Genomic DNA, 15102 nt, shown 5'->3' on the forward strand with positions numbered 1-15102 from the left:
AGCATTGCGAGACTCTTGCAGCACAAGAGGCAATAGCAGAAATAGCAAGTATATCAATCAAGAAATTAAGCCGACATAAAGCAAAACTTTCAACTATTCGTCCAATCTCAATTTCCTATTATTTATTCACAGGACAACTATAGCAGACGGGGAGATATCAGAAGTCTGGCGACATATCAGTGACAGTGTGATTCCGAGAAATATAATGCAATTGAAAATAGAAAATTGCAATAGAAAAACAACCTATGGAGGCATGCAAAGACATTTGACCCTCCGGTAGAGTTGTGTATGGCCCCCACATCCTGCAGGGCTTGAGGAAAATAACTAAAAATTCCAAAGCGTAAGATTGCATAAGCGGTCTTATTTGTAAAAAGGCACAAAACACGCCAGACATACTTAAAACAGCTTTGGAAATGAGGATAACGGGTACCTCACTGCACCTGTGTTATATTTGGTTCATCAACTTTTGGTAGTACTATAGAAGAAATTCCGGAAGGGGTATAATCATCATTCATGATAAAATACTATCATATATTTTTTGAACAACTTCAATCTATACCAGGGATCTCAAACTCGCGGCCCCAGAGAACTTCCAGTGCGGCCCTCGAACGCTTAACAGTAATTGTAATAGTATTTTGGAAGTTTTTATTTTTATCTAAATGTAATAGATTTTTCAAACCTTCTAAAGTGAAATTGATTATTCACACAGAAAACAATTTACTGAAAGTAGTTTTGAAATATTGATTTTTTTTGTCCACATTTTGACCCAATTAAGTTTACACATAAAGCTAGCAAAAGAATACTTGAATAAAACACTTGAGTAATTAAATTAAACGCAAAGTACATGAAGAAGGTGGCATTTTCGAAGAAAATGGGAGTTGTAACATTTCTGCTCTTCACAAAATTCTGAAGCACATTGTTTAATTTGTCATATTTCCATCAATACAATCAAAAAACACAATAAGCTCAGCAGTCAATATGACAAATTCGAAGACCAACTTCGAACAGAAAATTTCCATGTGTTTGTATATTAATATAATTATACAACGACTTAGTTACTAAAAATCAATATCAATAATAATTCAAGCAATCCTATGCCACGCAATGTAGTGCGAAATGTCTTGTCGAAAAAATCTGTCATTTGTTTTTTTACTGATCTATACATGAAATGATAAAAGTAACTTTTTTGCATTACTGGAATTAATTAAACATTCGTAAAGATCCAGATAAACCCATGATCATGTGGCCTCGTTAGTTAGAGTTGGTACTATAAAATCATTTCAGACTGGCCTTAGTATGCTGGTGACACAAAAAAATGCCAAACGCCAGGACAAATGTAATTATTAAAACATTGAGTTTATACTGTAGTATTTTTGTTAATTTTAGGTTCATATATTTAGATAAGTTATTTTTAGTGTATGTATTATTCTTTCCTTATTCAAAGCTTGTTCAAAAATGATTTTGATGGTTGTACATAGAATTTTACGATTTTTTATAATAAATACTGTAACTTGCAAATGTTGCAATAATAGTGGAATGCAAATATTAATATGTAATTGCATTTGAAATTGAAGAAAATAATAAAACTTAATCCAACTGTTTAGTTGCATCACAATATATGTCACAAACTAAAACTATCTTAAAAATATCTTTTAAGTATACATTATCAAAAACTGTTTGCGGCTCTTTTTACAATTTTCAAAATGCAATGCGGCTCTCGAAAACCCATGAGTTTGACACCACTGATCTATTCTAGACGATTCAAGCATTGCTTTGGGAAATTATATCACTTCAATTAAATTGAAATAATCTCGCTATATTAAATACAAAATCGTTGCTATCATAAAGGTAAACCAATTCAGCCACTCGAAATATATTGGCCTTCACAAAGCAATGGAGGCAAAATTGAGAGTTCATGAACTATGAACATTTGTTCTTTTCTTTGTCTTGAACTTTCCATACTCCACAGCCCCTATTAATTTTTTTAAATTTTAATTACCATGTGATGGTCATACATATCTTTAACTTGTATTTTCTGTCAGGATGTATTATCTCAATGTGCCAAACTATTAATTAGTGTGCATATTTTGCTTCCAGATGACATAAATGTATTGTCATGTTTATTACCTCAGCTTGGAGTATTGACAAGAAAAAGGTGCCAGTAAATTAGGTAAAAAATTTTCAACTCATTGTTATAATCAGAATTCACAATCAATAGGAATTATAAACAGCCAACAATCAGTGAGAATTATATGCGAAATCCCTCAGAATAAATTTGTCTAAAATCGGAGGAAGTCAAAAAATATAGGTAGTTTCTATCCACACAAGCATTTCAAGAAGACTTGCTCGAGCCAAACTAAATGAGCATCGTCAGGTGATCGGTAAGGCTGCAAGTTGAATTCAGCCCTGCAACCTCCTGCATAGAAGATAATATTAATTAGTGGGCTATGAGCTAAATTCTTAAATTTAAACAAACCTATCTACGATGCATTATGTACCAGCAATGTTACCTACGATTAACTGAATATGTAATATGTCTAATAAATTCACCTACGAAAGCAAGTTCGATAGGTGCAAACTTTGTGTTATGGAATTGTATCGCAGCACAGTTTTGTATGACACCCTCTTTAAATGAAATTTCAATGATTAAGCGCAAACATTAAAATTACTAACTTTGAACTTTGTCATTATCTGCAAAATGTTCCACACAAATCTTTCCGCTATCGCGTTTGTAATCTTCTCTGATAGAAAAAAACGTCTATGATGTCCAGAATTGCTCTTTACAGCTTGCCTGTTATTCCAGCTTTCCAAGGAAGCAAAACTTCTTAGATATAGAGATTATTTTGTTTCGTTACAGGCGCAAAAAGGCAGGTACTACACGTAAAAAAGACGCCGAGTAGCAAAAGCGAGCGGAAAACGGACGCGAAAGGCGACGAGAAATATGTGCATTGGAGCGTATCATGAAATACAATGTTTTGCCTGTAGTCTTATGGAGTGACGTCAGAGTTGCCTATCGTGTTGTTTAATGTCATTGGTCTGAGCAATGACATTAAACAACATGATAGGCAACTCTGACGTCACTCCATAAGACTACGTGCGAAAGATTGTATTTCATGATACGCTCCAATGCACATATTTCTCGTCGCCTTTCGCGGCCGTTTTCCGCTCGCTTCTGCTACTCGGCGTCTTCTTTACGTGTAGTACCAGCCTTTTTGCGCCTGTAACAAAAGAAAATAATCTCTATATCTAAGAAGTTTTGCTCACTTGGAAAGCTGGAATGGCAGACAAGCTGTAAAGAGTAATTCTGGACATCATAGATGTTTTTTTTTATCATAGAAGATTACAAACGCGATAGCGTGAAGATTTGTGTGGGACATTTTGCAGATAATGACAAAGTTCAAAGTTAGTAATTTTAATGTTTGCGTTTAAACATTGAAATTTCATTTAAAGAGGGTGTCATACAAAACAGTAAAACTGTTTATACTTCTCTTAAAGGCGATACAATTCCATAACACAAAGTTTGCACCTATCGAACTTGCTTTAGTTGGTGAATTTATGAGACATATTACATATTTAGTTAATCATAGGTAACATTGCGGTACATAATGCCTCGTAGATAGGTATGTGTCTAAACTTAGGAATTTCGCTCATAGCCCACTATTTAATATTATCTTCTATGCAGAAGGTTGCAGGGCTGATTTACCTTGCAGCCTTACCGATCACCTGACGATGCTCATTTATTTTGGTTCGAACAAGTCTTCTTGAAAGACTTGTGTGAATGGAAACTAACTATATGTTTTGCCTTCCTCCGATTTTAGAAGACAAATTTATTCTGAGGGATTTCGCATATAATTCTCATTGAACGTTGGCTGTTTACAGTTCCTATTAATTGTGAATTCTGATTATAACAGAGAGTTAAAAAAAAATTTACGTAATTTACTGGCACCTTTTTCTTGTCAATACTCCAAGCTGAGGTAATAAACAAGACAATACATTTATGTCATCTGGAAGCAAAATATGCACACTAATTAAAAGTTTGACACATTGAGATAATACACGATGACAGAAAATACAAGTTAAAGATATGTATGACCATCACATGGTAATTAAAATTAAAAAAAAATTAATAGGGGCTGTGGAGTATGAAAAGTTCAAGACAAAGAAAAGAACAAAAGTTCATAGAATTTTGCCTCCATTGCTTTGTGAAGGCCAATATATTCCGAGTTGCTGAATTGGTTTACCTTTATGATAGCAACGATTTTGTATTTAATATAGCGAGATTTTTTTCAATTTAATTGAAGTGATATTATTTCCCAAAGCAATGCTTTAATCGTCTAGCTCTAGAATAGATGGGTGGTGTCAAACTCATGGGTTTTCGAGAGCCGCATTGCATGTTGGAAATTGTAAAAAGGGCCGCAAACAGTTTTTGATAATGTCTACTTGAAAGATATTTTCAAGATAGTTTTAGTTTGTGACATATATTGGGATGCAACTAAACAGTTGGATTAAGTTTTATTATTTTCTTTAATTTCAAACGCAATTACATATTAATATTTGCATTCCACTATTATTGCACTGTATTTATTACAAAAAATTATATGTACAGCCATCAAAATCATTTTTGAACAAGCTTTGGATAAGGAAAGAATAATACATACACTAAAAAAATGACTTAATCTAAATATATGGACCTAAAATTAACAAAAATACTACAGTATTAACTCAATGTTTTTTTAATTACATTTGTCCTGACGTTTGGCATCTTTTTTGTGTCACCAGCATACTTAGGCCAGGCTGATATGATTTTGTATTACCAACTCTAACTAACGAGGTCACATGATCATGGGTTAATCTGGATCTTTGCGAATGTTTAATTAATTCCAGTAATGCAAAAAAGTTACTTTTATCATACCATGTATAGATCAGTAAAAAAAACAAATGACAGATTTTTTCGACAAGACATTTCGTGCCACATTGCGTGGCATAGGATTGCTTGCATTATTATCGATATTGATTTTTAGTAACTAAGTCGTTGTATAATTATATTAATATAAAAACACATGGAAATTTTCTGTTCGGAGTTGGTCATCGAATTTGTCATATTGACTGCTGAGCTTATTGTGTTTTTTCATTGTATTGATGTAAATATGACAAATTAAACAGTGTGCTTCAGAATTTTGTGAAATGCAGAAATATTGCAATTCCCATTTTCTTTAAAAATGCTACCTTCTTCATGTACTTTGCGTTTAATTTAATCACTCAAGTGTTTTATTCAAGTATTCTTTTATTCTCAATTGGATCAAAATGTGAACAAAAAAAAATTAATTTTCCAAAACTACTTTCAGTAGTTTCAATTGTTTTCTGTGTGAATAATCAATTTCACTTTAAAAGGTTTGAAAAATCTATTACATTTAGATAAAAAAACCTTCCAAAATACTATAACAATTATTGTTAGGCGTTCGAAGGCCGCACTGGAAGTTCTCTGGGGCCGCGAGTTTGACATCCCTGGTCTAGATTGAAGTTGTCCAAAATATATAACAGTATTTTATCATGAATCTATATCATATCTATATTACTACCAAAAGTTCTTCTATTGCAAACATTAATGGAGTACTTCAATTATATTTCTTGGAATTACACTGTCACTGATATGTCGCCAGACTTCTGATATCTCCCCTTCTGCTACAGTTGTCCTGTGAATAAATAATAGGAAATTGAGGTTAGACGAATAGTTGAAAGTTTTGCTTTATGTCGGATTAATTTCTTGATTGATATACATACTATTTCTGCTATTGCCTCTTGTGCTGCAGAAGTCTCACAATGCTTAGACAGGTTTTTCCACAACTTTCCCATCTGAAGAAAGAGAGGAGATTTATTAATTTTCGTTAAGAATAAATAAAGCAGTCTATATGATTTAGAATGGAAAAACTAATAAATCTAATATCCCATGTCTATGTAAAATATGTTTTACTGAATTTGGTATATAAACCAACTAATAAAAGGGTTTAGTCAGAAAATTACAAGCATTCTTATACTTGAAATACTTGAGAGATCAGACTATACAATATAGACCGGTATGAGTAAAATGTTAGGTGAACTTAACCCTTTGATTCAATACGCAAATAAAAGTTAATGAGCAATAGTAGGTTACAGCAATGAGTATATATCCTCACTGATTAAAAAAAATCTAAATGGAGGTGCATGCACTATTTGAAACCATAAGGGGTAAGTAAATATGCAATTTCGGCAAATGGACAACTACGTACCGTACTGAATTAATAACTTCGTAGTATTTGACAAAAGCTGGCTTTCCCACATGTACTTAACAGTGCGATGCCCGGGTGTGATATACAACAATAGTATTTACCTTACCTTTTTCCAATTTCTTTCTACCTCAAATTTACAAAATATCATTAAAATCGACAACAACTGTCAAAGCAGGCACGAACACCATTCGTGCTATTCCTTGAAAGCAGCACACATCCGCTCGTTGTCGTCTCGTCAAGTATGTGCATTGGAGCGTGCTATCGGATACGATCTTCGGCTAAAAATGGCGGAGTTGCGCATCATGTTGTTTAATGTCATTGCTCAGACAAACATTGCAATATTCAGGCTTGTGTAGGGCAATAGAGTGGTACCGGTACGTTTCTCGCTTTAAAGGCCTTCGAATGGCATTTCACTGGTGATGGCGGTATTTTCGTGCTTCTAAAGTTATGAGATATTGTCAAGTGATCTATTATTAACGTTATTCCGCCTTCACATTGCCGTTACCGTACCTAACTTAGTTCCAAAAGCTTCATTAACATACAAAAATGGAATCACTCACAGATGACTTTTCTATGACTTGGTTCTCCAAGAACTTTTTTTTCCACCAGCTTTAGAAGGATATAAAAAAATTTTAATTGAAAGGTGATATTGAAACTTATATGGTTGAAGAATGTCAGAGGACTGTGAGACCTGTGCGAGTGTGACTACCGGTACCGTATCCCATGGTTCATAGACTAATAGATAGCGTCCAAACAGCAACACTTCCGACAACATTCAGACATTGCGTCCCCGAATCACCTCCCTGTATGAATCCACTTTTTAAACTGCACTTCCCGGCAACAAATTTCAAAGTATTTACTTTTCAGACAGTCAAACATGATTTCATACTATTATGGTTACCTGTAACTTGACGATCTTTACTAACCTGTTGAAAACCATGAAAAAAAAAATACAAAATCATCTCCATAACAGAAATCAAGTATGGCTCCATATACAGATATACCATGTTTCCCCAAAAATAAGACTGGGTCTCATTTCAATTTTCTTCCGAAAAATGACACTAGGGCTTATTTTCGGGGGATATCTTATATTTTTATTTATTAAAAACAAACTTAAAAAGTAGAGAATTACGAGATTTTCAAATATACAAACTATGAACCTATATATATATATTATAACCTATATATAAACCTCGGTTAAACGTGATTCAAGCGAATACTTTTCACTAATAAGGTTTGCCTGTACCTTCAAGATCATCACTAACCTGTTAAACACACAAAAAATAAGACTAATCCACACCTAATAACAGAATTTGAGTGTGGCTCCATATTACTGAACTGCTCAAGTCTGTGGCTCCATTATCTATCCTGTATTTCCAGACAATAAATTCTCGGTTAAATGTGATTCAAGCGTATTCTTTTCACTAATAAGGTTTGCCTGTACCTTCAAGATCATTACTAACCTGTTAAACACACAAAAAATAAGACTAATCCACACCTCATAACAGAATTTGAATGTGGCTACATATTACTGAACTGCTCAAGTCTGTGGCTCCATTTTCTATCCTGTATTTCCAGGCAATAAATTCTCGGTAAAATGCGATTCAAGCATATTCTTTTCACTAATAAGGTTTGTCTGTACCTTCAAGATCATCACTAACCTGTTAAGCACACAAAAAATAAGACTAATCCACTTCTCAAAACGAATTTGAGTGTGGCTCCATATTACTGAACTGCTCTAGTCTGTGGCTCCATTTTCTATCCTGTATTTCCAGGCAATAAATTCTCGGTTAAATGTGATTCAAGCGTATTCTTTTCACTAATAAGGTTTGCCTGTACCTTCAAGATCATTACTAACCTGTTAAACACACAAAAAATAAGACTAATCCACTTCTCAAAACGAATTTGAGTGTGGCTCCATATTACTGAACTGCTCTAGTCTGTGGCTCCATTTTCTATCCTGTATTTCCAGGCAATAAATTCTCGGCTAAATGTGATTCAAGCGTATTCTTTTCACTAATTAGGTTTGCCTGTACCTTCAAGATCATCACTAACCTGTTAAGCACACAAAAAATAAGACTATTCCACTTCTCAAAATGAATTTGAGTGTGGCTCCATATTACTGAACTGCTCTAGTCTGTGGCTCCATTTTCTATCCTGTATTTCCAGGAAATAAATTCTCAGTTAAATGTGATTCAAGCGTATTCTTTTCACTAATAAGGTTTGCCTGTACCTTCAAGATCATTACTAACCTGTTAAACACACAAAAAATAAGACTAATCCACTTCTCAAAACGAATTTGAGTGTGGCTCTATATTACTGAACTGCTCTAGTCTGTGGCTCCATTTTCTATCCTGTATTTCCAGGCAATAAATTCTCGGTTAAATGTGATTCAAGCGTATTCTTTTCACTAATTAGGTTTGCCTGTACCTTCAAGATCGTCACTAACCTGTTAAACACACAAAGAATAAGACTAATCCACTTCTCAAAACGAATTTGAGTGTGGCTTCATAATACTGAACTGCTCAAGTCTGTGGCTCCATTTTCTATCCAGTATTTCCAGGCAATAAATTCTCAGTTAAATGTGATTCAAGCGTATTCTTTTCATTAATAAGGTTTGCCTGTACCTTCAAGATCATTACTAACCTGTTAAACACACAAAAAATAAGACTAATCCACTTCTCAAAACGAATTTGAGTGTGGCTCTATATTACTGAACTGCTCTAGTCTGTGGCTCCATTTTCTATCCTGTATTTCCAGGCAATAAATTCTCGGTTAAATGTGATTCAAGCGTTTTGCCTGTACCTTCAAGATCGTCACTAACCTGTTAAACACACAAAGAATAAGACTAATCCACTTCTCAAAACGAATTTGAGTGTGGCTCCATAATACTGAACTGCTCAAGTCTGTGGCTCCATTTTCTATCCAGTATTTCCAGGCAATAAATTCTCGGATAAATGTGATTCAAGTGTATTATTTTCACTAATAAGGTTTGTCTGTACCTTCAAGATCATTGCTAACCCGTTGAACACACAAAAAATAGAACTAATCCACTTTTCATACCAGAATTTGAGTGTGGCTCCGTATTACTGCATAGCACCATGGCCTGGCCCCGATTTCTCCGTGGCCCGGCCTCAATTTCTCTGTGGCCCGGCTCCAATTTCTCCGTGGCCTGGCCCCAATTTCTCCGTGGCCTGGCCCCATTTCAGTGGCCTGGCCCCAAAGCCACAAAAAAAGTGACCACTCCCTCTCCGGTACCAGTACCTTTAATTGCATCAGTACCACCCTTGATTGCATCAGTACCGGGACCGGTATGACTGTCTACTATTTTTTGGTTCGAAATAGCAGTTGGTTGACCTGTACGGTACCTTAACTGAGAGTTTATTTCATTTTGTCAAACCAAGAAAACAATTTATGCACACATAAACAAATATCAAAAATATCAATATCAAATAGTTTTCGGTATATGACTGTAAGGTGCCTGCAACGGGTACATCCTTTTAGTATAGATTGCGTGAACGTGATTTGCAACAAGTAACATACAGTATTACAGCTTTCTAATTCTCGCAGCCCTATAGAGAAAACAAAAAGGGACAAAGATCTGCCTAAGCCGCCAGCAGCCTGCGCGGAACGCGTCCAAAGTTGTCTGAGCGACTTTTCAGCGGAGAATGTTTGTTTACATCTGCTCGCTTGTGATTGGTTGAGAATACGGATGTTTTGATGTCGGGTAAAGGTCCATAGGGAGAATTTTCCGGGGGTCAAAGGTCGGGGAGAGGTCCATATAAAGCTCACTTGCCTCACAATGATGAAAGCGCTTGATTTAAACTATCTGCATGAGCGATTTTCGGAGTTCCGCGCACATCTTTGAAAACTGATGAATTGGCAAGTGGGCTCAACTTCTATGGACATGTTATATCGGAATGTATTAACTTATTGAAATCGTGTTAATGGTATGAATTTGTATTTAGTTTTATATTTACCATACTATTCCAACTTGTTTGGCATTGGAATTTATTTGACAAGTGTTTATTTTTGAACCAAGCCTTGTTTAACAAGATTTGTATTTTTTGTTGTGAATGCGTGTTAGTGAGCGGGCACATGATACTCATCATGTTTTAAACTTTTTTATAGGTTTTGCTCGCTCTCCAAAATTCTCCATTTTTAATTTTTTAGAGATTCACTCTAAAATATAGATTCGCTTCTCTCATAAGTCATAATTGAATTGAAAATTTGATTTTAAGAGTTTGGTAATGTATATAGACTACCATTGCTTCTTCAATTAGAATATTTTTTACCTACAGATGATGCAACCTTAGCAAAGTTGACACACTGCAGATACTACTATTCCTGCCAGTAACTTCTTTGCTGCTGGCTGTGGAAATGATGCAATGTTGAGCCTTCCGCTATGCCAAGCCTCAGCAAATGTGGATTTGAAAAACATCTTCCAGGTTATATTCCTTTTTTGTGGTATTTTTATCAAGTGTTTCATGAAATCAATATATTGTGTCATCAGTTACCGTACCCTAATTTTTAACCAGTAACTTACAACACCAGCATTTGCCTTAAACACGTTTTCACACAAGATTCAAACTTGGCACACCTTGCTAACCTGTATTTATTGTATTGTTTTAGATAATTTCTTTTGAAGATGACAGTTTGGAAATTTTGTTCAGAGACCAATCAGTTCTTCAGCTATCACCATGCGGAGCCAACTTTAGATACACACGTCCTCATGGACAAAACCAACCAAGTTTAGCTCAAAATCTGAATGAAGTATGCCAGAGATGTATATTTGCAACAAGCGAAACACGATCAAAAGTTATTCAAGCGATTTCGATTCGTAATCAACTTAGTTCTTGTCCTTATTTGCCCTCAGACTTACTTGAACATATGGGTGTAGACTCTTTTCGTTTTCATCGAAAAATTGGAACATATGAATGGCCACAAGTTTTGAGCTTCAATACAGAAGATACAAAAGCAATAAACAAGCAGGTTGTTTTCAACAATGATGGGTCAATTACAGTAAAGAGTGTGGATAATTTTGCACAACTCGACTTATTTCCTGATGGCCATCGCATCAGAATATCGTTTGTTGTTCCATTGTCAGAGAATGACAAGGTTAACCATAAATTTGAATCACAACAAGATATAGAAAGTTCTCAGAGCAGCTCTCAAAATATATATGTCTGGCAAACTCGTATATTTCCTGTATTTAACTGTCCTACAGAATGGCAGTACCCTCTAGAACTGGCTCTCCATGCTAAGTATGGAACCAGGCATGAAAAATGGAAATCAAGGGATAACAGAAGCTTAGCTGTTGCTTCTGTATCTAGGATATGTGAAGGGCAATTCAGGCACAAATGGAGAAATGTAATATCATGTTCATCAAAAGATATCCAACCTATGAACAAGGATAATGGCAATGAAATAAGTTTATATGAAACTCATTTTTCATCTGGGAATTCTGTCATTAAATTTATGTGGTGTGAAAATGCTTCATATTGGATGTCCTCTAAATTGAATGATCAGCAATCAAAAGTTGAAGTATGGTTTGCCAATGGTGATGTCTTCAAATCTCATCCTTTAAACGATAGGTACTTTATTCATGTATATCCATCTCTTCATAATAGCAGTTCATGTTCGAAGGAATATTTATATACCAATGGGAAGTTCGTGGAAAAAATAATATCATCTGCCTCAGTCCCTGCACAGAATTCAATTTTGAAAAGTATTATGCTCCGTTGTATAAGAATGCTCTTAAACAGACAGCAAGAAGTTGCAAATTTTGCAGGAATGGATAATGATACACCTTGTTGGAATTCAAACAAACATGAAGAACTGAGACATGCATCGTTTTCATTGGACGATGTTGAAAAAGTCAGCATTAATGAAAAAGTACATATTACAGGAGTTGGAAAATTCTCTGTTGCTGATGACAGCATTCAAATAGCATTTGATGATGGCTCAGTTTTACATATGACCATCGATATTGGACAATTAAGAAAATCTGGGCAACATTATGCCAACCTTTTTATTCCTGGCCAATGCAGAATTATGTTGGCAACAGGAAAATATTTTGTGATTGAAAAGTTGGATAAGCCACAGGAAGAAGTGGAAGAGTACATGAAACATGCTGCTGCATGGTTGGAATGGTTGTCAAAGCCAGTTCAAGAAAGAACAGAAGCTTCATTTTATTCTGATACAATTTACAATATAGAAAATGTGGACATGGTGTCTCAAGAACTTGCAAAGATCAACAGATTAACACTTACAAGTACACCTCAATATTTAGAATTATCAGAAAATCATTCAGTTGAAAAGAAAGGGAAATTCACTGAATGCTCAAATTTTCAAGATGTTTCCAGGGCGTTGTCACATACAAGTAAAGCAATTACTGATTTGGAGAATATAATAGGTTCATTCAGAAAAAGTAGTTAGCTCAGTCGTCACTCTCGCATGTTCAATGCTTTTGGTTGTTTGAATTGAAAACACTTCACGAAACAGATTGTACATTGATAATGTAGACCAGGGGTTCTCAACCTTTTTTCTGTCAAGTACCCCCCGAGTCACGGAACAATCAATGCGAGCCCCCAGGAATCAGACACCGAACAAAGTTGTGATATGTTGACAATTTGTTGCAACACCAATTTATTGACCTTATGTAACTAAATTAAATCGTCTTGTTGATAGTATTGCCCTTGTCATCTGCCTAACTTATGAATTTATAAAATCTGTTGCAAGTTTCAATAAGCATAATCACTTCTCCAATGCTCGCAGCACGCTGTCTTTGGAGATTTCACAGTTTGCATGCAAAACCTTGAGTTTCACATTGTTGCGCCACAATCACAACAACGCAACATCAAGGAAAATCTACTCTTCAATTGGCATGCATTTTCCTATGGTAGTAATAAAGAATATTAAAAAAGATCGCCACACAAAAACTTGACTGCCATCCAAGTACCCCTGGGAATCTTCTCAAATGGCTCTCATTTTGATGCCATGATTTGAAAACAAATTGTATTTATTGAACTTAATTCTATAATGTATATTTTAAAGATGTGTAATAGGCAGTTTTCTGTCATTGATGAGTGCATTGGCATATCAATGGCCATACTTGTGCATGTTGTTGTGTATATTCTGATATAAAATGATTATGAATCCGAAGGCGATTTGTTTGAACGAAAAATTAGAGCGATAGATGACTCCAAATCTCAGGGCTATAAGTTTATTTCGACTCCCATAATCAGCATACATATGATAAAATGATGATAGAAACAAATCAAAAAGCCTTCGAAACCTTCAAAAAGTGGATTTTATTTTAAAACGCACAGAATTTAAATTGAAATGTTGCCAAAAGTAGTGGTACGTGATTACTCACTTATGAATAATAAATAAATTTACCCACTTGCACACGCGTACTACCACTCAGTTATAATGAAATGAAGAAAAAAAAACGTTATTTGCTACACTATATTAGTAAGTTTGTTAGAATCGCCAATTGAATTCGTCACTGAGTGTAAGTTAAAATATATCGTCAAGTTGATTTTAGTTGGAGTCAATTGTCACAAACATCCTGTCATGCAGGGATAAAGATTTGACGTTCTTGAAAGCACAAGTCATTTATTTCCTGGGTGTGACAGAGATTCAGTTGCGATTGATTCCTCATATTTCCAAGTCAAAGCAGAAATGACAGCCAATGCTTCCCGAAAAAACAACCAACACCAATCGTTCGCGGTAAAATTTCATTTTACCGTCATAATCTTCAAGTTTCCGATCTTTTTCATTTGATCAGCAAAGCGCTTAACTAGGTTCGCGAGCCGAAGTAGCTTTTTAAACGCTCCTCTTTATGATATATATATATAATATATATCCTGGCTATGCCGAGCGTTAGGTTGGAAAATGGCCTTTTTCGTTGGGAAATCGCAAATTCTAGAACGGCCATGGCCATCATAGTACGGGCGCAATGTTGCTATTTTAGTCTCAGCATAACGGACATCCCTATCTTAGTAGGAAGATGCTCATTTTATAGGATTTACATGTTTATACCGAGGGGGAGGAGAGCCGATAAAACGGCTTAATCATATCACGCCACGACAAACCACGGCCTCTCGTCCGGCTACCATTTCATGTCGGGTATGGGATTAGTGTTGTTGGTTATTTGCTTTCGGAAGCATGGACTTGATGGTGAAGAAAGACGTAACCGACCGGCGGTCACGTGAACCAACCTACGGCGGAGAGGATCCCAACAATCCTCTCGCACATAACCATCCCCGCATGGGTTTCGAACTGACGCAGAGTAATCAGAGGAGCGGTGGCGAGCGTATTCCTTACTGCTTAGCACGATGAGCCACACCGCCGCGCCTATGGACCTTTCCCCGAGCATCCCGTGACATTGGCCAATCAGCAAAAAGTGACGTAACAATGCCCCCTTTTCGCATCCGCTGAGACACTTTTTTCACTCAGACAGATTTTCAAGCGTGGTTGTAAACATTACCTCGTTTTCGCTTTTCTGAACTCTATTCGTTAGTTTTCAGTTGTGTTTTGGAAACTTAAAATATAAATCAGATATTTAAATGATCACTCTGTCTTCCTAGGAGTATTAATTTAATCGATTTAATTGCAGTACTCAAAATTAGTGTAGAAATAGCTGTGATAGACTAGCCTGAAATTCTTTACCGGTACCTTTAAAAACAGATCGTTGTATGGAATAAATCATAATGATGGTTTGAAACATATACCCCGTTTTACAGACGCCAACTTGCAAAAGCCTTCTTAAACTAGCCTCGGAAATTTTGCAATGGTAAAGTCTCGGAAGATTTTTCTGGGGGTTAAAGGT

General features: G+C 35.5%; 1 protein-coding gene and 1 long non-coding RNA gene across 2 annotated transcripts; one reads left to right on the forward strand and one right to left on the reverse strand.

Annotated features, from left to right (window-relative positions):
• Positions 1-5312: 5312 nt before the first annotated feature.
• LOC144425068 (uncharacterized) lies at positions 5313-6591 on the reverse strand. Its single transcript, XR_013477245.1, has 3 exons — positions 6373-6591; positions 5782-5853; positions 5313-5693 (listed from the first exon to the last, which is right to left on the reverse strand). It is a non-coding gene; the product is annotated as an uncharacterized LOC144425068 (long non-coding RNA).
• Positions 6592-10030: 3439 nt separating this feature from the next.
• Positions 10031-13676, forward strand: LOC120329102 (uncharacterized protein C5orf34 homolog). Its single transcript, XM_039395729.2, has 3 exons — positions 10031-10216; positions 10568-10714; positions 10899-13676. Exons 2-3 carry the CDS (start codon positions 10655-10657, stop codon positions 12702-12704), a joined length of 1866 nt encoding a protein of 621 aa, XP_039251663.1. The 5' UTR covers positions 10031-10216; positions 10568-10654; the 3' UTR covers positions 12705-13676.
• Positions 13677-15102: the final 1426 nt, after the last annotated feature.

The sequence above is a fragment of the Styela clava genome, chromosome 7 (assembly GCF_964204865.1).
Source record: "Styela clava chromosome 7, kaStyClav1.hap1.2, whole genome shotgun sequence".
Classification (NCBI taxonomy): Eukaryota; Metazoa; Chordata; class Ascidiacea; order Stolidobranchia; family Styelidae; genus Styela; species Styela clava.